This window comes from Notamacropus eugenii, chromosome 3 (assembly GCF_028372415.1).
Source record: "Notamacropus eugenii isolate mMacEug1 chromosome 3, mMacEug1.pri_v2, whole genome shotgun sequence".
Classification (NCBI taxonomy): Eukaryota; Metazoa; Chordata; class Mammalia; order Diprotodontia; family Macropodidae; genus Notamacropus; species Notamacropus eugenii.
Genome location: NC_092874.1, coordinates 108,839,182 through 108,860,860, shown reverse-complemented (window position 1 = coordinate 108,860,860; position 21,679 = coordinate 108,839,182). Strand labels below are relative to the sequence as shown.

The 21,679-nt window shown below is 39.5% G+C and overlaps 1 protein-coding gene across 1 annotated transcript in view; it reads right to left on the bottom strand.

The window, feature by feature from the left end:
• The window catches only part of KDM7A (lysine demethylase 7A), a 104,608-nt gene extending 83,684 nt beyond the window's left edge, over positions 1-20,924 (bottom strand). The window contains exon 1 of the mRNA XM_072652582.1: positions 20,667-20,924. Coding sequence (XP_072508683.1) covers positions 20,667-20,860 — 194 coding nt within the window. The 5' untranslated portion in view covers positions 20,861-20,924. The remainder of the gene's footprint in view (positions 1-20,666) is intronic.
• Between the last annotated feature and the right edge of the window lie 755 nt (positions 20,925-21,679).

Genomic DNA, 21,679 nt, shown 5'->3' with positions numbered 1-21,679 from the left:
ATCCAACAGTCAGCAGCACCCTTAGTCCTCTCAACTTTCTATAAAGAGGAAGGAAGTGTACTTCATTATCTGTTTTCCTGTACTAAGATTTGTCATTCCAATGAATCTGAGTTCAACGACCTTTCAGTACACTTTTTCATTAACATTACGGGAATCATTTAGTTCTGCTTACTTCATTCTGCACCAGGTTATACAAGTATTTCCATGTATCTCAGAATTCTTCATAAAGTATTCCTTAAAGTATAAGAGTATTCCCTTAAATTACTGTCACCCAACTTGTTCAAACATCCCCTATTGATGGACACTCACTCCATTTCCAACTTTCTGCTACCACAAAAATTGTAGGTATTAATATTTTGAGATATGTGGAATCCTATGTGTAAAAGGGTAGATGCTTTATCATCACTTTTACAATATAGTCTAACATATTTTCCAGTGGACAAAGACTTTTTAAATATTTCTGAGGATGATGATTTTATAAAAGTGTCATAAGATAAAATAAAAATGAATACTTGAAGTCAACTCAACAACAGAGAGCATGGTTCAACATCTTCCTACAGGTCCAAAGAAAAGCAAAAGCAGTTATAAAACCTGTAAAACTACTCATATTGCAGCTTAAAAAAAAAACCAAAAAAAAGAAGAATGCAAGGAGTAAAAAGAGTCACACAAATTTCATAGTAAAACCTAATGGCACAGAATAACAACTTCCTGAGAGTTCATTAAAAAGAAAAAAGTTTTTTCAAGAAATGGTAATAACTAAGATATGAAAGTATGCAAAAATAGTAATAACTCACATTTCGGTAACATTTTAAAGTTTATGAAGTACTTTCCTCACAACAGTCATACAAATTAGGTGGGCAAAAGTATTACTTTCATTTTATAGATAAGTTACCTAAGGCACAGAGAAATTAAATATCTTTAAGGTTACACAGCTAGTAGGTGTTATAACTGAAATTTTTGAACCCAAGTCTCATGACTCCAGTCCAGTACTCTTTCCGCTACATTATGATACTTGTTTCATGTAAATATTTAAGATCAAATGTAGACCTTATGAAAGATGTTTATGTCAATTTCTTCCTCAATTACTACATCGTTTAAAGTCTATCAAATATTCCTTATCTGTTTGTAATCTAAATGTGTTTTTACATAAAACTCATCTCAACCCCAGTGTCCTCCAAACTGACCATTCCTAATTTCCCATCAACAACATCCTCAGTCAAACCTCACAAAGCACTTTATTATCTAGGTATGTCTTATTCAGGGGTGTGCAGGAGCCAGTTCAAATAGCTTTTTAGCGTGATCATTGACAACTTGGAAATCCACAAACCTTTCAAATTGGAGTTTGATTTATTATTCTGTTGGCTGTTTAAACTTAAGAAAATAATGGAGAAAATGTTAATAATGCAAATTAAACTTAAAAGTATGTCGTGCATAGATTTTTTTTTTCAGAGACAGTTGTTAACTGTTTGACAGTATATCACTAGTCTTCATCCCTCTTCCAGACTCGGTCTTAGCAAAACTTTGTACATCCTCCTAATTCTCCGCCACTTTATAATGCTGATAAGCATACAATAGCAATTTAAGAAAATAAAGTGAAAAGCTTCCTTAAGAATTATATCTGTTGCTGCAATATTGTTGGAGGCAAAACCTTTATGGAACAAAACCTCTGGTTCTTTGCTTCTCTACAATCTACTGTACTGTGTGTGTGTGTGTGTGTGTGTGTGTGTGTGTGTGTGTATACACACATATATATGTACACACACACACACACACACAACCCTCCAGTCTTTTGGAAATAGTTCACACCAAAATCAAGAAATAAACATATGAAAGGGAAAACTGGGTAGACAAGGTTTTTAAAAGCCCATGAGAATAATGAAAAAGACCATAAGAATTAGTTCTCTGATAGTCAAAATAGCGTGGCAATAAAGGTATAGTGCTCTTTAAAATAATTTTGTGACACCACAATTCAGTTTTAAGTAAGATTCTTTTTGAAGATTTCTGGAGCCTTTTCAACACAAAATCACATCCCCCTGACCTAAAAAAAAGTGTGTGTGTCTGTGTGTGTCTGTGTGTTGAAATTGCTAACCCAAAAGGTAAAATCTTTTGATTTCCAAGGAACTGCATTTTGGCATCCTTTCTATAGTGGTGACAATCTGACCTTTGTTGAGCAGCTTCTGTTTACAGAAGAACAGCTTCACTGCCATTTGGTGAGTGGGACAGTGACAACTTTAGCACTTTTCATTGTCTTAATCTTCAGATATTGTTGCTTAGCTGGCATTCTTTTGACACTTGAAGAGAACAGAGCTGAATTAATGACCAACCAGAATGCCCTGGGATTTGAAAACATTTTCTCCCTTCTCACCCCCACTCTTCCCCCACTGCTCCCATTTATATCTCTTTCTTGATGTCAAAGACTAGGTGACTAATTTTTTCAAACAATGTTATCAATAGTCTTGGTTAGCTGTTTCTCCTACCTAAAATGAGTTCTTCTCCTATTCATCTACCAAAATACTACACCATCCTCCAAGACCCAATGCAAATGTTACCTCCTGTGAATCTTTCTTCAGCTGTCTCCGCTATAAATTATTTTTCTCTCTTCAAACTTCCTATGACAACTTAATTGCTGAAGTGTACTTATTACAACTTAACAAGCAATACTAAGCAATGAAGTGATGTTATCTCATGTCTTAGCTCAACACCTAGAATTGTAAACACTTAAAGTCAAGAAATTTGGATCACAGTTTGTGTCTTTGATTAGAAGCTATCATCTAGCACAGCTGTGAATATACAGCAGTAGTAATCAATAAAATGTCTCACGGAATCACAAGTTCTCAAAGTTAGAAAAGATTTCAGAGGTCATCTAATATAATCCAAAAAAAAAAAAAACAAAACCCAACCTTTTTTTCCCCCCCAAATCAGGCCAAGGCTTTTATTTACTCGAAGTGGTCCTTCTGACTTAACCTAAAAACTTCTACTGAAAGAGAACCAACCCGTTGCATCCCAAGACATTCCACTTTTAGATAACTCTCTAACAAGTTTTTCCTTTTTTCAAGCTGAAATCTTCTGCCATGAAAATTCCACCCACTTCTAATCCTGTTCTCTCTGGCCAAGAACAAATTTAATTTCTCTTCCATATGACAATTCTTCAAATACTATGACATGGTTAAGTTCTCCCTGAATCTTTACTTCTCTCCAGGTTGAAAACCCCCAGTTCCTTCAGTCTTATATATGGCACCATCTTGGGACCTCATCATCTTGGCTGCCCTTCTCAGGATGCTCTCTAGCTTATCAGCATCCTTCCTAAAATGTGGCACATGGAACTGAACACATTACAGATGCAGTCTGACTAGTGCAAAGCACAAAGACAACTACTACTTTCCTTGTTCTGAACACTATTCCCTACCTAATGAAGCCTAAGACCGTATTAGCATATGGAGCTGCTATATCATAGTGCTGACTCACATGAAGCAGCCTGAACTCCACCCAAGGGTTCTAAAGATTGTTTCGAGTCAACTTCTATCTAGGAACCACCGTCCTAGAGAATTTATCAAGCACTGAGGAGACAAAGTGTAGACAAGTTTAGCTATAATAGAAAAGGTATGGAGGTCATCCTATCAGGGAGGCTGGAAAAGGACAGTGTCACATTGCACAAGTCCCTGGGTAACAAGGCAACAAAGGTATAAGAATTGCACTTAGGAAGTAGTGAAAAGTCATTAATGACTTTTGAGCAAGTGACTAATATGACTGGATCTATGTAAAAAAAGATCCTTCTGACAGCAGCATGAAGGATATATACTGAAGGGGAGATCTAACGCACTCAGGAAAATTGGTTAGTAGAGTGTCAGACAAATGTCCATTGTGACCACTACATTTCTAAAACTTGAACCAGATGAGTAAAATAAATTATAAGTTCTCATTAAATATTCAACCAAAAGGCACTTCACCTACAGACAGTACCCACAAATGTTAGATGCAAATCCTAGACTGTAACATCCCTAATAGATTGGAAAGCTCCCTGAAAATAGAAATCATATTTTGTGAATCTTTACAACCTAGTTAGCACTAAGCAATAGGGATCTGCAATTAATCAACAAACAAACATGTATTAAGCATCTGTGTTAAGCACTACACTTGGAGATAGGGATACAAATACAAAATATGAAACAATTCTTACTCTCAAGGAGTTTACATTCCATCAAAAGACAAAACTTGTACCTATACAAGCACATAAAGAATATACCTCATTTTGAAAACTACACACCTAAAAGACACTTAACAGAGATACTCACAACAAAACCACATAAATAATGAAATTACTAGACAAATATGTCACTGTGTCATTACATATCTCAAGGAAAAGTGAAGGGGGAAGGGAATAATCATTTATATAGCATCTACTTATTTGCCTGGCACTGTGAAAAGCACTTTACAAATATCTTATTTGATCAAAAAAAATCTATAGGTGACTTTATTGAATAGATTTAATTCCTCAAACTACACACTGCATCAATACAAAATAAAAGCCAGGTAGTTTGGGGTACTAGGTCAAACCATGCAGAAGATAGTGCTTGACTTGCTTCTTGAAGGAGAGAGATTCAATAAGGTAGAAAATAGAGTATTGTGCATGTGAAAGAGAGAGACCAGGGGAATAAGGAGATTAAAAAAAATTAGGATGTCAGGTTGTAAAAGTCTTTAATATCATTAAGACCAGAACTTGGGAATTCCTCTAAGGATCAAGCTGCAATCAATTGATAGAATGATTTTTTTTTCCAAAAAGGCAAAGTAAACAGAAATAGTAGGATGAAAATGGTTTTGCATCTGTCCTACTCATGTTTAAAGTAAAACAGAGAATTTTATATTTAAATCAAAAGGCAATAGGGAGCCTGTGGAATTTAGTGAATGACATGGTCAGATATTCACTTAAGGAAGATCAATTTGGCCAGCTATGTAGAAGATGGATTGGAATGAAGAGAGGCTTAAGTCCACATGGAGGTCACTGCAACAGTGATGTAAGAAATAAGAGGTCTTGAACTAGGCAATGGTTGTGCGAAGACTGAGAAGGCACTGGATGTGAGAAATGTGGTAGAGGTAAAAACCAAAATATTTGGCAACTGACTAAGACTTGTGGGAGGAGGCAGAGTGAGGAGTAGACATTATGAACATGGGAGACTGGAAGAATGGTGGTACCTCAGGACAGAAATTGGAATGTTCAGGTAAAAGGCGTGTTTGATTAGACATCTGAGTTGTTTTGATGCTTCCAGGACATCCAACTTGAAATGTCCAGCAGGCAATTTGTGATGCTGAAATTCAGCTCAGCAAAGAAATTGGAGCTGGATTATTTAGACATCTGAGTCACCTGCATAGAGATGATAACTGATGAGAGAGAGAGAGAAGGAGGGAGGGAGAGGGGGAGAAGGGGAGAGGGGGAGAGGGGAAGAGAGAGAGAGAGAGAGAGAGAGAGAGAGAGAGAAGGAGTACAGGTAGAGAGGGTCATTAACAATGTTCAGTGTAGCAGAAAGATCTGGAAGGGTAAGAACTAAAAAAAAAAAAAAAAAAAGACTTCTCTGGTTAGGCAAAATTAAGCCATGATTGGTAACTCTAAAAAAGAAATTTCAACTGACTGATGAGGTCAGAATGGAAAAAAGTTAAGGAAAAAAAGAGGTGGTGAAGGCAAATAAGTGACAACTTTTTCTATGGGTTCAGCTGTGAAAGAAAAGAGATATAGGATGATAGCTAAAGAGAATGGTAGGGAACAGTAAAGTTTTGTTGTTTTTAACGTATGGGGAAGATTTACTTATATGTAAAAACAGTAGGAAAGCTACCAATTAATAAAGAGAGATTAAAGATTAGAGAGGGAGGGGAAATGACTGAAGGGTATAATCTGCTAAAGAAGACTGCAAGGGATGAGAATCAATCAATACGTAGGAATTGGCTTTAGCCAAAAACAAAAAAAAAAGTCATTTCATTATTAATAAAAAACTGGTAGAAAAGAAGACAAGGGATGATGTCAAAAAGTTTCTAAAATGAAGAGAAGGGAAAAAGAGGGAGCTCATGGCAAATTCCTCAATTTTCTCAGTAAAGAGTCATTGCTCTCATCTGAGAGAGCAGGGAAAAGGGGAAGGTATGATAAATTTAAGGCGAAAAGAGCCTTTGGAATAGCTTCTGTGGGTAATGAAATAGAGAATCAATTAAGGAAAAATATAAAGATTGCCTTCCAGCTTTGAGGGCTCAGTCAATATCAGATGACAAATCTGAGTGTACTCAATCAGGACAAAAGGATGAAAAATCTGAGGCTAGAAGAGTAGAGTTGAATTTGTCAAATCTAGGGCTGAATGATTTAGGGGAGAGAGGAAAGTGAAGTGGAAGCAGAGCTAATCGCCTAAGAAAGCACTGAAGTATGAAGGTATTGGAGACTGCAATGAAGATAAAAGAGTAGGTGTATAAAGAATGAGGCATAGGGAAAGGTGGAATGATAAAAGACTTTGTGACACAGTAAATTTAAGAAAAATATTTAATTAATGCAAAATGAAATGCTATTTATCAGATTATAATCCAGAGCAGAAAAGGACCTCAGATGTTATTAGTCCAATTTTAGTCAGTAGTCCTCATTTTGCAAATGAGGAAACTGAGGCCAATGGAGATTGAGTGATTTGTCCAGGGTTACACAGGTAAAAAGCTTACATGCCAAGATTTGAACCTACCGTCTCTATCATAAGGTCCATTTTGTAGTTCTTAATTTCCACTAGAGGTCAGACTACAGTTTCACAAAAACTCCCCCTAAAATTCATTCAATTGCCTCTACAATACTTTACATATTATGTGATTCTCTTGCTTTTGTTTGTCCATTTCTTGTACAATTCAATTCTTGTCCATGTTCTCTCATAGTCCTACACAGGAATTCACCTAAAATGCTGGGAGCCTTCCTCTAGATCTCTTGACATTATATTGGATATCAATGGAGTACATGGGCTTTAGCTATGTTATACCTCTCATACTGACTCTATGTTCAACTCACTTCTTTTTCCAGTTATACATGACTTGGATGTTAACCTTTATGCCACTTCTTGAACACAAGTCACCACTGGTAACATGTTGAAGCCTATTTACACCTACCTTATTTTTTTTTTTCTATAGCTCTTTGGGTAAAACTTCCAACTTTGATTCTTTGAAGAGTTTATGATTCACAGCTATACAGTATCATCATAAAAATGTTGGTGTAAAAAAAATAAGTGTTTTGTTTATTTCAGGGAGAAAGATATGGTTACTGAAAATGTTGTACAGATTCACAAATACAATTCAGTCTGCTCTCTTCCTCCTGTTAAGTTCTAGACTATCCATCTGTAATGTCTTCCCAAGTTATATGGATCCAAATGTCCATTAGGACAACTCATTCAATCAAATTCTCTCAAAAATTAATCTTCCAATTCACTAGGTCAGAAGAATTTCTATATTTAAGACCATGTAATAAAATTCACTGTGTCAAGTTAACTGTAAAATCACCCACTTAAAAATAACAAAGCAGGCTATCTCTGATATCATCATCTAATATTTACTGAGTGCCCTACATATGGAATCACACTAGAAAGTTAAATTACTAGGTAGTATGGCTTTCTATTATGAAAGTATCACCAAACACAACAGAAAACATACATTCAAATAAAATTGAAATAATCTAGAAGCAAAAAAAAAAGCTGCTTTTAAATTTCTATCTTTACTAAAAGTAAACTTTTATAAAAAAGGCATTTTAGCTCTTTAAATTTATCTCTCCTCAAACACTAATCAACTCAGCAGCCACTACTTTAGTCTCATCAATTCAATAGCACCTACTTTGGGATCAGATCTGTCTAGGTATTTCAGAGATTCCAAAATAATGAGACATAATCCTTGCCTTTACAATGTAGTAGGGTGAGAAGTCTAACACAAATAAGACAATTAACAAATAATAGTGTATATACAGTGCTAGAACACATGTACAGGTTACAAGAGAATATAAATTGATATTTAGGAAGGTCTTACTGAATAATATGAAACTCTGAACTAGACCTTGACAGATAAGTGCAATTTGAAGAAAAGAATATCCATGTTGGGGTGGAGGGAAGGTAGGAAGTAGCATGAGCAAAGGACAACAGAGAATAAACAGATGAGCTGAACTGGAGTATATATAATATATAACAAGGAATGAACTGCCAAGGCCTCCCTCCACCCCTTCCCCTCTGGATCAACAGCTCCTTAAACTGTTCCTCCTTAAGTACAGAAGGCTACCCATCTTTCACCACCCAGACCTGGGTTTGAAGCCTGACTCCATCACTTGCAGCCTTTTTCACCTTGAGCAAGTAGTCTTGCTTTCTGAACTTCAGTTTTTTTCATATGTAAAAACTAAGTTATTAAATTAGATGATCACACTAACCACAGACCTCATCATCTAGGCCTGATCTGATCTACATTCCCAAAGAAATCCCCATATACCAGACAAGTGGCCATGTGGCATCTGCCTAAAATTCTTCAGTAAGGAAGAACCTGCCAACTCTCAAGGCAGTTCATGCCATTTACAGATGTTAGAAAATTGTTCCTGAAATCAAACTTAAATCTGCCTCTTTGTTAACTTCCACCCACTGATCCAAGGATCATAAATCTATAGCTAAAAGTGACTTCAGAGAGATCAATAACTCATTCTCCTCATTTTGGAGATAAGGATAAAACTGAGGCCTAGGGAAGTTATAACTTGGGCAAGATCACACAGATAATTAAGCCAAGCATCAAAGGTGGGATTTCCCCTAGTTTCATTCACAACCATATGGGTACAGTATTAATTATTCGACTGATGTCAATGTGAGAGAGAGGTCCTTGGTGGTGTGCCCAATAGCTTGGTCTTTGGGTCTTTTCTGATCAATTATTTTTAACAACCTGGATTAAAACAGGTTAATTAGCAAACATACAAGTGTCACAAATCCACTTAACTATACTAATACTTAGACCCAATTTCTTCATTTTATCTACAAGCATGTCAAAAGTCTTGATGAAATACTGATATTAATGAAATATAGATATGATATTTCTACAGCACTCTCCTAATCTTTTCATCTCTGGTCACACTACCAAAAAGGGAAATGATGTTAATTTGCCACTTTGTTCTTTTTTTAACAAATAATTTATTTATAGTTTTCAACATTCACTTCCCACAATATTTTGAGTTTTTAATTTTTTCCCCTTTTTCTCTTCCCTCGCTCCCCAAGATGGCATGCAATCTGACACAGGCTCTACATATACATTCATATTAAACATATTTTCACATTAGTCATAATGTCAAGAAGAATGAGAATAATGGGAGGAACCCAGGAGAAAGAAGAAATAAAACAACAGAAGAAAAGGAGAGCAAATAGTATGCTTCCATCTATATTCAGACTCCAAAGTGCTTTCTCTTGATATAGCTAGCATTTTCTATGAGGAGTCTTTTGGAGTTGTCTTAGGTCCCTGCATTGCTGAGAAGAACTAAGTTTATCAAAGTCAGTCATCACACAATGTGACTGTTACTTTGTACAGTGTTCTCCTAGTTCTGCTCACTTTACATAGCATCAGTTCATATAAATCTTTCCAGATTTTTTCTGAAGTCCACCTGCTCATTATTTCTTATTGCACAATATTACATTACATTCATATACCACACCCTGTTCAGTCATTCCCCAATTGATGGGCATCCCCTCGATTTCCAATTCTTGCCCACCACAAAAAGAGCTGCTCTAAATATTTTTGTACATGTGGGACCCTTTCCCATTTCTAAGATCTCTTTGAGATACAGTCCCAGAAGCAATATTGCTGGGTCAAAGGGTATGCACATTTTTGTAGCCCTTTGGGCATAGTTCCAAATTGCTCTCCAGAATGGCTGGATCAGCTCACAGCTCCACCAACAATGAATTAGTGTTCCAACTCTCCCACATCTTCTCCAACATTTATCATCTTCCTGTTTTGTCATGGTAGCCAACCTGATAGGTGTGATGTGTATTTTGATTTGCATCTCCCTAATCAATAGTGATTTAGAGCATTTTTTCATATGACTATAGATAGCTTTAATTTTTTCCTCTGAAAACTCCCTGTTTATATCCTTTGACTATTTGTCAATTGGGGAATGACTTCTTATAAATTCGACTCAGTTCTCTATGTATTTTAGAAATTAGGTCTTTATCAGAGACAATGGCTGTAAAAATTGTTTCCCAGCTTCCTGCTTCCTTTCTAATCTTGGTTGCACTGGTTGCATCTGTGCAAAAACTTTTTAATTTGATGTAATCAAAATTATCCATTTTGCATTTCATAATGTTTTCTGTCTCTTGTTTGGTTATAAATTCTTCCCTTCTCCGTAGACCTGACAGGTAAACTATTCCTTGCTCTTCTCCTAGTCTGCTTATATTATCAGTCTTTAAATCTAAATTATATACCCATTTTAACTTTATCTTGGTATAGGGTGTAAGATGTTGGTCTATGCCTAGTTTCTGTCATACGGTTTTCCCAGCATATTTTGTTAAATAGTGAGTTCTGATTCCAGAAGCTGGAGTCTTTGGATTTATCAAATAGTATATTATTATAGTCACTGACTATTGCGTCTTGAGTACTTAACCTATTCCAACCACCCTTTGTTCTTAGGAAACATGCTGGCTACTAACGATTACCTCTTTTTTCTAAATACTCACAAACTATTCATTTAATAATTTATTTGAGAGTTTTCCAGAGATATAAATAGCCTAATAGTTTCTTGAATCCAAAGTTCCCTCCTCCCCCTTTTGAAAATTAGGATATTTTCAAGTTTTTAGTCTTCTGGCAAGGTTTTCATTGTCAATGATTCCTTAAAGATTACCAATAATGATTCTACAATCACATCTGCAAATTGTTCCATTACTTTGAAAGTAATTCATCTGACTAAGAAGATATGCGTTCATTTCTAGCTATTCTCTCACTACCATCTAAAACAGTTAAGGTATTAAGAAGTTTCCATTCTTAGAAGAGGCAGGTTTCAGTAATCAGGAAAATTTACTGATGTAGAACACCTCATTCCCCAAAGATGTTGGATAAATGAAGTGTTACTGTATTTCTGTATTTCTCTTACGTGCTAATATAACCATCTGTGAGACATATGACTCTTATTATCCTAGGAACAATCAGTGAGCTAACATTTCATTGGCTCAAAAACTATTCCACAACCAAAGATTATTGAGCACTTTGGGATCTTCCTGGGGAAAAGCCAAAACTAACTAGGGGTTTGAGAAGGACAAAGGGAATAATAAGTTAGAGGCAAAGCTCATCCAAATTGAAAACACACACACACACACACACACACACACATATATACACATTCTCTCTCTCTCTCTCTCTCTCTCTTTCCCCAACACCAAAGAATATGAAATCTCAGTAAGCAAAGTCAACTGTTCAAGTAAATAGTGTCAGGCAGGGAAAGGAGACTCAGACACAAATATATATCCACCCACCAAAACCACATAAAGAATACAATTACTACACAAACTTGTTACCACCACAACACTATCAGGCTCAAGAATCTTCAGTGGCTAACTATGAATCTAATTCAGTTTCTCATTTTAGCCTTCAAAGACATGCCTCTCTTCACCACCCTCATTTATTTACTCTTTATCACTGCTTGTGTAAATCCATCACCTTAGACAAGCTTGCATGTAGGGTTAACATTCACTACCCCTGACTTTCCAGTTCTTTTTGTCATCCAATGAGGTGTACGCAACCCTCTATAATGCCTTCCTCTCAGTCACTCTAGAAACCTTCCCAGGATACTCTTTACACCATCAGGGAGCAGAAATGGTAAATTAACCCCAAGTTAGGTCTGAAACAAGTTAAGAAAGGTGACCTATCCCCTACCCATAAGCATATTCCATTAAGTCACAGAGACTGCATAGTTCCAGGGAGAAGGTCAGAAAGATATTGGGAGAAAATCAGGAGCTGTATCAAAAAGAAAGGCAGATAAGGTGAATAGTCTGGAGAAAGTGACATGACTGAAGAAAGCTGAGTAATCGGGAGGTAAAGAAAGGTTACTTTCAGAAAGTATAAAGCAAGAGTTAAGGTGGGGAAACAAGAAAGACAAGGGAATCTAGGTAAAGTTGTTTGTTTTCAGGGGAAAACAAAAACTTTCCGGTCAGCCAGGACAAAACAAAAGAGGAAGCATAATATAGCACTGAGATTTTTTTTTTCAAACTCCAGCAACCAAAATCTCCCCTTAAGTATTGCCTAATCAGGTTAAAATGTAATTAGAAAAAGTTTAACAAAATAAATAAAAAGACAATGCAAGATAGATAATGTTAATTTGTGGTTCTTAAGTCAACACGAAGCCCGAGGGTACCTCTGGTATAACAGATAGTCAAGTCTTGAAGCCAGGAAAAGTCTCTAAAAATCACAGAGGAGGTGCTGACCTGCAGTGGTATAGGTTTCCTCAACCAAGAATTCTCTATACCAGTGAAATCACAGGTCCAGTTCTTATCCTATGCCCTATGTCAAAACAAAGAGGGTCTTATTTCACCTCATTCCCTTATCCCATTTCTATAACATGAATATGTGGTACAAAATAAGTCACAAATAACAGCATTCACCATCACATGAACAGGTTGTCAACAAGACCAAGTTGTTGTAGTATGTTTAACTACTATTTTATGAGCAGCAAAGAGTTGGGAGAGCTACAAGAACAAGTCCCTAAAAACAGTGTGGTATGATAGAAATAATACTAAAAATTTGAAGTCAGAATTTGAACTCTCACTGGGGTACTTAGAATTTCTGTAAACTTGAGCAAGACCTCTTTGGGTCTCAGTTTTCTCATCTGCAAAATACAAGGGTTGGACCAAATCATCTACAGGGTCCCCATCTCTTTTAATCCTATAATCTCAAAACAATTTCACTTGGTTCCAATTTCTAAGATGATTCCTGGAAAGCAAATGGCATTAATGTACAAATTCAATATTTGTTACTTTATCTCTGTCTTTTGATCAGTGTTGTTTCACATTTCTATTAGAAGTCTGGGTCATTTATAACTTGCACAGGATCACTAGTTAATAACTTAAATGTAAAAAAGAAAACTAAATGCAAACTGTTACCTCATAAAACAGCTTTTCCTGTTACATTAACAAATGTAGCCATTAACAAAAAAATTGAATTTTTTAAAAAGTTAACATTGTAAAACAGATGTAAAAGAATAACACTAACACATAGATGATATATGTGCTTCATTTCAAAGTATATAATTTGAATGCTGATAAACTAATGTAATATTCATCAGAATGAATCAGGTTACAAACTTAGCATTCAAGTGAAAAGGTAACAAAAGGTTACTTTAATTCTTAAAATTAAGAATTATTATTTGCACCTAGGCAAATTAACCTATTTTATACTAAAGAATTTGGGGGTTTGTTTTTTACCATAGGTTCCTATTCTTCCCCTCATATTTCCCATGTTTCTACTATTATCATTCCTGTTGTGGAGGGGGACAGGACAGTTTAACTTGAAAGAGAAATGATTTAACACAAAATTCAAGGTTTTTGGAATAAAGATCTAACCTTTCAAAAAAAAAAAAGAAAAAGAAAGTAATGTGACTTCATAGAGCTGAAAGAGTCCTTAGAAATCATAGAGGGCAAATTCTTCCACTGTACTCTCTAGAATGCTTGTTCCATAAGTAACAAACTTGCTTTCATCTTTAAAATCTTTTCCTTTCCCAGTCCTTCCATCATTTGGCTCTCACAGGGACCAAGTTCCCTCCTGAAAACAGCATCTGGGGCCTCCCTTTCCTCCCTCATTTCCAAAGGTGGAGGAGTTGGAATATTCCTCTTTCCATGTTGCTTCTTCCAGTTTCTCCCTCTACCAATACCTCTTAGTAACCTCTCCTTCGAGGTTCACTCCATCCATATTTACCATTCAATCAAAATGTTGGTAGCTGCTGTCTACTGCCCTCCAGGACGTTACCCTTCTTTCCTCAGTAAGTTCAATGTTTGGCTCCCGGTCTTTCTCTCCTCTTTAACTTCTGCCACCACTCCCCAAAAGACTTCCACACACATATTGATACTCCTTCAAACAACCTGAACTCACAGCTCAACTTACACATTTCACATGACTTACACCTCCCCCTACAACACTCTCCAAGGACACTGATCTCCTTGCTGTTCCTCACACAAGACACTCTTCATCTCCTGACTCCACACATTTTCACTGCCTGTTCCTTATGCCTCCTGCCTCATCTAAATCTCTCCTTTACCATCAAGGTTTCAATGATTTCCTTCAAATCCCAACTAAAATCTCCTCTTCTAACAGGAAGCTTTTCCTGATGACCTTTAATGCCAGTGCCCTCCCTCTAATTATTACCCCCAATTTATCCTGTCTAGATCTTGTTTACATGTAGTTGTTTATTTTCAGGGTGTCTTCATTAGATTGTGAACTCCCTGAAAGCAGAGACTGTCATTTACCTTTCTTTGTATCTTCAGTGCTTAGCACAAGACTTGTACATGGTAAACAGACTCTTAAAAAATGATGAGAGACTGACTGATAAACTCTCATTTTGTAAATGAGAAAACTGACACCCAGAGAAGTGAAGCAGACTACCTAAAATCACTAGCCAGTAACAGAGCCAGAACTGAAACTTATGTTTCCAGATTCTCAGACTACTCAGTAATTCCACTATAAGCAATTCCTAAAACATATTCCTTCATAAATACTGCAAAACCCTCAGAGTTACTAGAAATCTTACTTTTAAAAAATAACCTTTGAAATCTGAAAATAAAAGCAGATCGCCTGCTTTTCAAAATGTAGAAAAGACTGCTATAAAGTACTGAAAAGTTAGTCTGAACATCCAAAGGCAGCAATAATGTACAATAACATATTCAGATATCAATAGCCAAATACAGCTAGGAATCCAAGTCAATTCAGCAAGCATTTATGAATGCTTATCATGTAATAGGCATTGTGCCATGGAACGGTCTAACAGTTTAAATTCTACTAAAGTATACATAATGCTATACATATAGAAGGTGCTTAATAAATATCTAGTGATAGACTGATTATTCAGGGTTTTTTGATCCTGTAATTATTCTAGTCAAGTAAACAAGCCATTTATTAAGCATCTACTATGTACCCGACATTGTGCTCAGCACTGAGGATACAAAGAAAGGGGGAAAAAAGAACCTGTCCCCAAGAAGCTCACCTTCTAATGGTTCAAATAATATGCAAATGATTACATATAATATATACGTATGTACGTATACACACACGGCATAGATGGACCCTGAGAAAAGAAGGAATTAGTAGCTGAGGAGATTCAGAAAAGCTACCTAGATTCAACAGGCAGGATTTGAGCTAAATTCTGAAAGAAGACGGGGAAACTAAGAGGCAGAATTGAGGAGGTAGAGCACACCACGTGTAGGAGACAGTAAGTAAAACCCACAGACAAGAGAGCCAACCAGGGTTGTGTTTAAGTAACCGATGTTGCTGGAACAGAACATGTGTGAAGAGTAAACTATAAGAAAACTGGAAGGCAAGAAGGGGACAGATTGTGAAGAACTTTAAACACCAAAGTTTACATTTAATCCTTGAGGGAACAGGGAGCCACTGAAGTTCACTCACTGACATGGGGGTGGGGGGATGAGTAGGGGAAGACATGAGAAGCAGAGGATGGATTGGACTAGAAAGACTTGAAGCAGGAAAAACAGATAGAAGGCAACAGTACAGGCAAAAGGGGTTGTGGTTGTCTAGGTGAAAAGAAGTGGGTGTATACGATTACATCCCTGAAGATAAAAATGACAAGATTCAGCAATGAGGTTTAGTACTTTAGTGACTTAAGAGGGTGTTGTTGACATCAACAGTTATAAGAAAGTTAGAGGGAGGGGAGTGTTTGGAAGAGGGGGATGGAAACAGAAAAGATTTGTTTGGGGTATACTGAGTTTGATATCCACTTCAGGATGTCCAAAAGGCAGCTATTAAAGTGGAACTGGGGCTCATAAAAGACACTAGGGTTGGATATATAGATCTTGGAATTATTTGCACAGAGATAACTGAGCTCAAAGGATCTGAAAAGAGCAGCAAACAAGATAATATATAGAGAAAAGAGGACACAAAATAGAGCCTTTTATGAAATGCAGGGCTATTGGGTACAAGATTAATAAAAAACCAGCAAAGGAGACAGAATAAAACAGAATAAGAGAGTAATATAAGAAAAACCTAGTGAGGAAAGAGTATCTAGAAGCAGAACTATATGAACTGATACAGAGTGAAGTAAGAAGAACCTGGACTACAATTTATATGATAACATTATAAGGTTAAACAATTTTAAAAGTTTGAAGAACACTGACCAAATGCAATGAAAATTCCAGGACTGATGATGAACAACGTGACCTACTTCCTGACAGAGAAGTGATGGATTCAAGATGCAGAAGATATAAATTTTTGGACATGAACAATGTAGGGTTTTGTTATGCTTGACTATGCATATCTCTTATAAAGGTTTTGTTTTTCTTTTTTGCCCCCCAATGGGGGAGGGTAGAGAGAGGAAGAAAAAATAAATATTTGTTAACTGAAAGATAAAATAATTGTCAAGGGTATCCTGGAAGAAAGGGTGATCAACAATGGCAAATGCTGCAAAGAGGTCAAGAAGGATTAGCACTGAAAAAAGGTCATCAAATTTGGCAATCAAGAGATCAATGGAGAGGGCAGTTTTAGTTCAGTAATGCAGTCAGAAGCTGAAAAGGAAAGGGTTTGGAGGTGGGGGGGGCCTGAAGCTAGAGGGCACAGTGGACAAGAGTGCTAGGCCTGGAGTCGGAATGATTCATCTTTCTGAGTTCAAATCTGGTCTGAGACACTTTAATCAATTGTGTGACCCTGGGCAAGTTACTTAACCCTGTTGGCCTCAGTTTCCTCATCTGTAAAATGAGCTGGAGAAGGAAATGGCAAATTACTGCAGTACGGGGGAAGTAGAAGGTTTGTAGGCAGCCACATTTCTATTTTTCCGAGATATACTAGAGCTCATCAATATTTACAATAGAGTTGTTTAAAAAGTTGAAGAGAAAAAAATTTAAATCTGTCAGTTCAGCTATGTAGTTAATTTCAAGAATAGGTTTTACAGAAGAAAGAAGTGAAATACCTCATTTATCTGACATTTATCTGACATAAAATAAGGAAATACCCCTATATTTATCTAACAACCTAACCTAAAAACCGTTTATGGAACTGTTTCTAAAATACATAAATAAGAAAAACAGACTCACCAAATTCCAAAATATGAGAACCTTGATACTTGAGGAAAGTTTGAGAGAAATAAATGAAAACACTAGTTCACTAACTTTATGGACTATCTTATCTCCAAAGAGGTGCTATAGGTAAAGACAGGGACTCCTCATTTGCCTGCAGTATCTTGAAATGAGGTATTGCACATGAATTAAAGAAGGTTGTCTACCTTTATTAGAAAACAAACTCCTTGACATCAGGAACTTATCTTAATTTTCTATCTGCAGACCCCAGTGTTTAGGATAGTGTGCTTAGTATATAGAAAGCATACAATAAATGCTTTTTCGTTCATTATTCATTCCTAGAAATACAGACTTTTAGTTTTACATAACCTTCTAAGATTCCGTCCTTGCCCCTCTTTTTCCTATCTCTCTCTCCATTATGGCCCTTGTCATCTCACCGACTCCTGTGGCTTTAATTATCACGAATATGCAGATGACTCTCCAAATCTATTATCTCTAGCCCAGCACTCACATGGGATCTCTAATTCAATGTCCAAAATTGAATTTCTCATATTCCTACCAAAAAAAATCAACTTATCTTCCCTTTTTGTTGATAGCACAGCCAATGACCCAGTTATCCACAGCTAAAAACCTTGACTCTTTCTTCATCCTACACAATCAATCAGAATACAAGATCTATTAATTTCACCTGTGATCTCTCTCCTTCCTTTGCCTCCCTTCTATTTTCCACGCTGCCACCTAGGACTGGTTACCCAACTCCTCAGTCTTATAAGCTATTGCCCAAGTAAAAGCTTCCTAACTAGTCTAACTGTTTCAGCAATCAAATCAACAAGTATTTATTAAGCACCAACTATGTACCAAGGACTGAGCTACAAAGTGGGGATACAAAGACAAAAATGTTTTAAATCCTTTCTCTCAAGAGGTATATACTCTACCAGGCCAAACACATGTACACAAATAGTGAATACAAAATATATTTGCCAGTTCTTTTAAGTATCACACAAAATAGTCTGTTATGGGAAAATAATTTTTCTATATTAAGGGGTCCTATCACCAAATCTATCACCAACACAACATGGTAGTGATTTAAAAATACTTCTTTTTGTATATATGTAGTGTAATTTCATAAAATCTCCTATGTTATAATTTTCAAACTATGTAACATTACCTTTACTTTCAAAGGAAAGGATCAAATATTTGACAGAAAATTATCTATACTCAGAAAAGTTTATTTCAGTACTCTAATTACAATAAAATCATGAAAGTTTAATTCAAATTGGAGATCTTGTGCTTTTTTTCACTTAACCTTTTCCCTAAATTCCTTATCTCTTTGCCCTTAAAATTTCAGTTGTATGGTATTATAAAATTCTCTGTGAAAGTCTCTGGCAATATAAGCTTAACAAATTGTTGCACAACACTAAAAATATCAGACACCTAAAAGTCAAATAAATTTGTTTCTGAAACTATATCCATTTTTCTTACGTTTTAATCCGATATAAGCAGTAAATACAGCATAAGTGTGACCAAAAAATTACCAGAAAATTACTTTCAATTTTGTTTAACTTTATATAGACTTTAAAAGACAAGTTCCAGAATTATACAATTTTATTTTAGTTTACCTGCAACCAAAACTATAGGATAAAAAATGTGCTATAATGCAGAAATAGGCTATATCTGAATGCACAAAATAACACTGTACAATTAAATATTCTACCCATTTAAAATAAAGGGCAGATATCACTCATTAGCAGGGAACAGTGCACGTGATTTAAATAATTCAGATTTCAACTACAAGATGATCTTCTGGGTCACTTTCAACTCAAATTTTATTTAAGATCATCAAACTACTTGAAAACCAAAAATTAAATTACCTAATCTAAGGAGCTGTCCTAAAGATCTGGGAGGTTTTTTTTTATTTTTTCTTTGTTTTTGGTTTTTTTTTTTTTACTGGGATTGTTAATACCAGGATTTCCTACCCCGGGAGCTACCGAAGTAAACAAAACCGAGCTGTCACTTCGGTATCTCCAGAACTCCGGCCGCAGAGGCTGGAGCAAGAACGCAGTACTTAATAGCTTTCCTTTCCCGAACCAGCGGAGGGCGCCAAAGATACTCAGTCCTGTGATGTTTTTGTAAAACGGGGGGGAGGGGGAAGGAAGGGGAGGATGGGGGGGTGTATTTAAATGTCCTGCTGTCAATCAAAGGACATTTCCTACAATCACAGCCACCATATCTGCCACCACTCCAGAGCTGGGTTTGGACAAGATATCCGACGCCAGTCGGACTGGGGAACCCACTTCCCCGGAGGGTGCCCCCAGGGTAGTCCCTGAACCCCCAAATCAGGACTTTGGTGGCCCGTTCTCAACTAGTTTCTTTGTTTAAATGCCCGTGAGTCCCTCCCACGCCAGAGTCCGGGGGCTGCGGCGCCGCCCTTTATTAGCCACACACTTTGATTACAAAACACTCGAGTCGGCGGCCAGGCCGCCCCACGGCTCCCGCAAACGTCAGAGCCGGGAATGCGGAGGCGACTGGCTTCTGGTAACGACCTTTACCACCGCCGCGACCCGTCCTCCGAGTCCCGACACGAGCGGCTAAAGTTTATTCCAGGAAACCCCCCGGGGGGGGGGGGGCACCAAGTCCGCGGTCGGTCCTAGAGTCTCTGTCCGTCCGTCGGCCGGGGGAAGTCTCTTTGTAAAGTTTCTGTCGGGGGTGGGCAGGGTCGGGAAGCCGAGCCGGGCCGCCCCCCATCTCCAAGGCCCAGCTGTCCCGCTCCTCCCGGGGGGGGCGGAGAAGCCTCCCAACCGGCCGCCCCTCGGGGGGCACCCGGACCCCCAAACTTCCAATTCCCAGGAGGGAGCCTTCTCCTCCTTCTTCTCCTCCTTCCGGTTCTCTAAGTCCCCGACAGACAGACCGTGCCTCCTCATCTGTTGCTATGTTTACTTGAGCACGGCTTCCCGGGGCTGGGGCTTTCGATTGGAGGCGACGACGACGTCGCGCCCCCCGACGCAAGCGGAGGGACCCAACGTTTCCATGAAAACACAACCATCATTTCTTTTATCGGGGGGCGGGGGTAGGGAAGCTCGAGCCCGTCCCGAGGCTCCGAGGTGCCCCCCTCCATCCGCCCCGGCTGGCAGGGCCCCCCCAGCGCCCGCAGACCCCCGCGCTACGAGCCGCGGTCCCCGGCGCCAACTCCTCCCCTCGGCCAACTTCGCTCTCGGGCCCCCTTTGTTCCTGCTGGTTGCGGTGACTCTTCACCCCGGTCGCCACCTCGTCGCCAGCCGGGACCCGGCGGGCGGAGGCAGCCGGGGCTCGGGGCAGCCGGCCCGGGCCGCGGCGGGCGCTGCCGGCCCCCAGCCCCGGACCCTGCGGTCCCGGAGCCCCGCGGGCCGGGGGACGAGGGGAGCAGCGGCAGGGAAGGAGGGGGGTCGGCTTATTTACCTGCCGTGGAACCAGTCCTTACAGATATCGCACTCGATCATAAAGCGGTTCACGTCGTACGGCTGCCGGCACACGCAGTACACGGGCGGCGGAGGCGGCGCCGCCGAGGCCCGGCCCGGGGCCGCCACGGCCACCGCGGCTGGGGCTGCTTCGGCGGCCGCTCCGGCGCCCACCGCCGCCGCCGCTCCGGCCATCTTTAAAAGACACTCTGCTTCGCTCGCTCCCTCGCCCAGCCGCCAGCCAGCGCCGCCTCCCGCAGCCGCGGCGGCACAGCAGCAGCGGCGGCGGCGGCGGCGGCGGCGACGGCTCAGCAGCAGCACCAGCGGCGGCGACAGCAACTGCGCCGAGGCGCGCGGACGGGCGAGCGGCCGAGGGAGCGAGCGGGCGGGCGGGCGCGCGCCTCCGCCCGGCGGCCCGCAGGGTCCCCCGGCCCCCGCGCGCCCTCCTTCCGGCGCTCTTCGCGAGGACGTGCGCAAAGACGCACGTTCTGGCGTCCGGCGCGCGCTCCGGGCTTCCTTGTCTGCCCCGGGCTGAGCAGCTCGGAAGGGCACGGGGGGAGGGGCGGGGGGAGGGGGACGGAGGGAGGCGGGGGGAGCGGGACGGGGGAGGGGCGGGGCGCCTCGCGACCTAGACGCCGAGCCGCGCTGATTATTATGGTTTTCTTTTTTAAGAAATCAAAGAGACCACGGAATTACGTAGGCAGGGAAAAGGGGGCAAATGTTGCTCCTTTCTTTAGACAAAAAAAAGTGTTGCACGGGGGCGCCCTGAGAGGTCGGGATGGGAATGAAAGATACCCCAGGAATCTCCGGCTCAGCCTTGAAACGCGCGAGGGGGAGGGGGTGGGACGGAGCCTTCCATCCCTCGGGAGCCCGCTGGGGGCCGGGGGCCGGGGGCCGGGGCGGGCCGAGCCCATGCGGGGATGCTGCGGCTCGAGCCCAGGAAAACTTTTTCTGGGGTTCCCACAGCACTCGCCGAGAAGCCGGAGGGACCGTCTGTGGGGGTGAAGCGGCGTG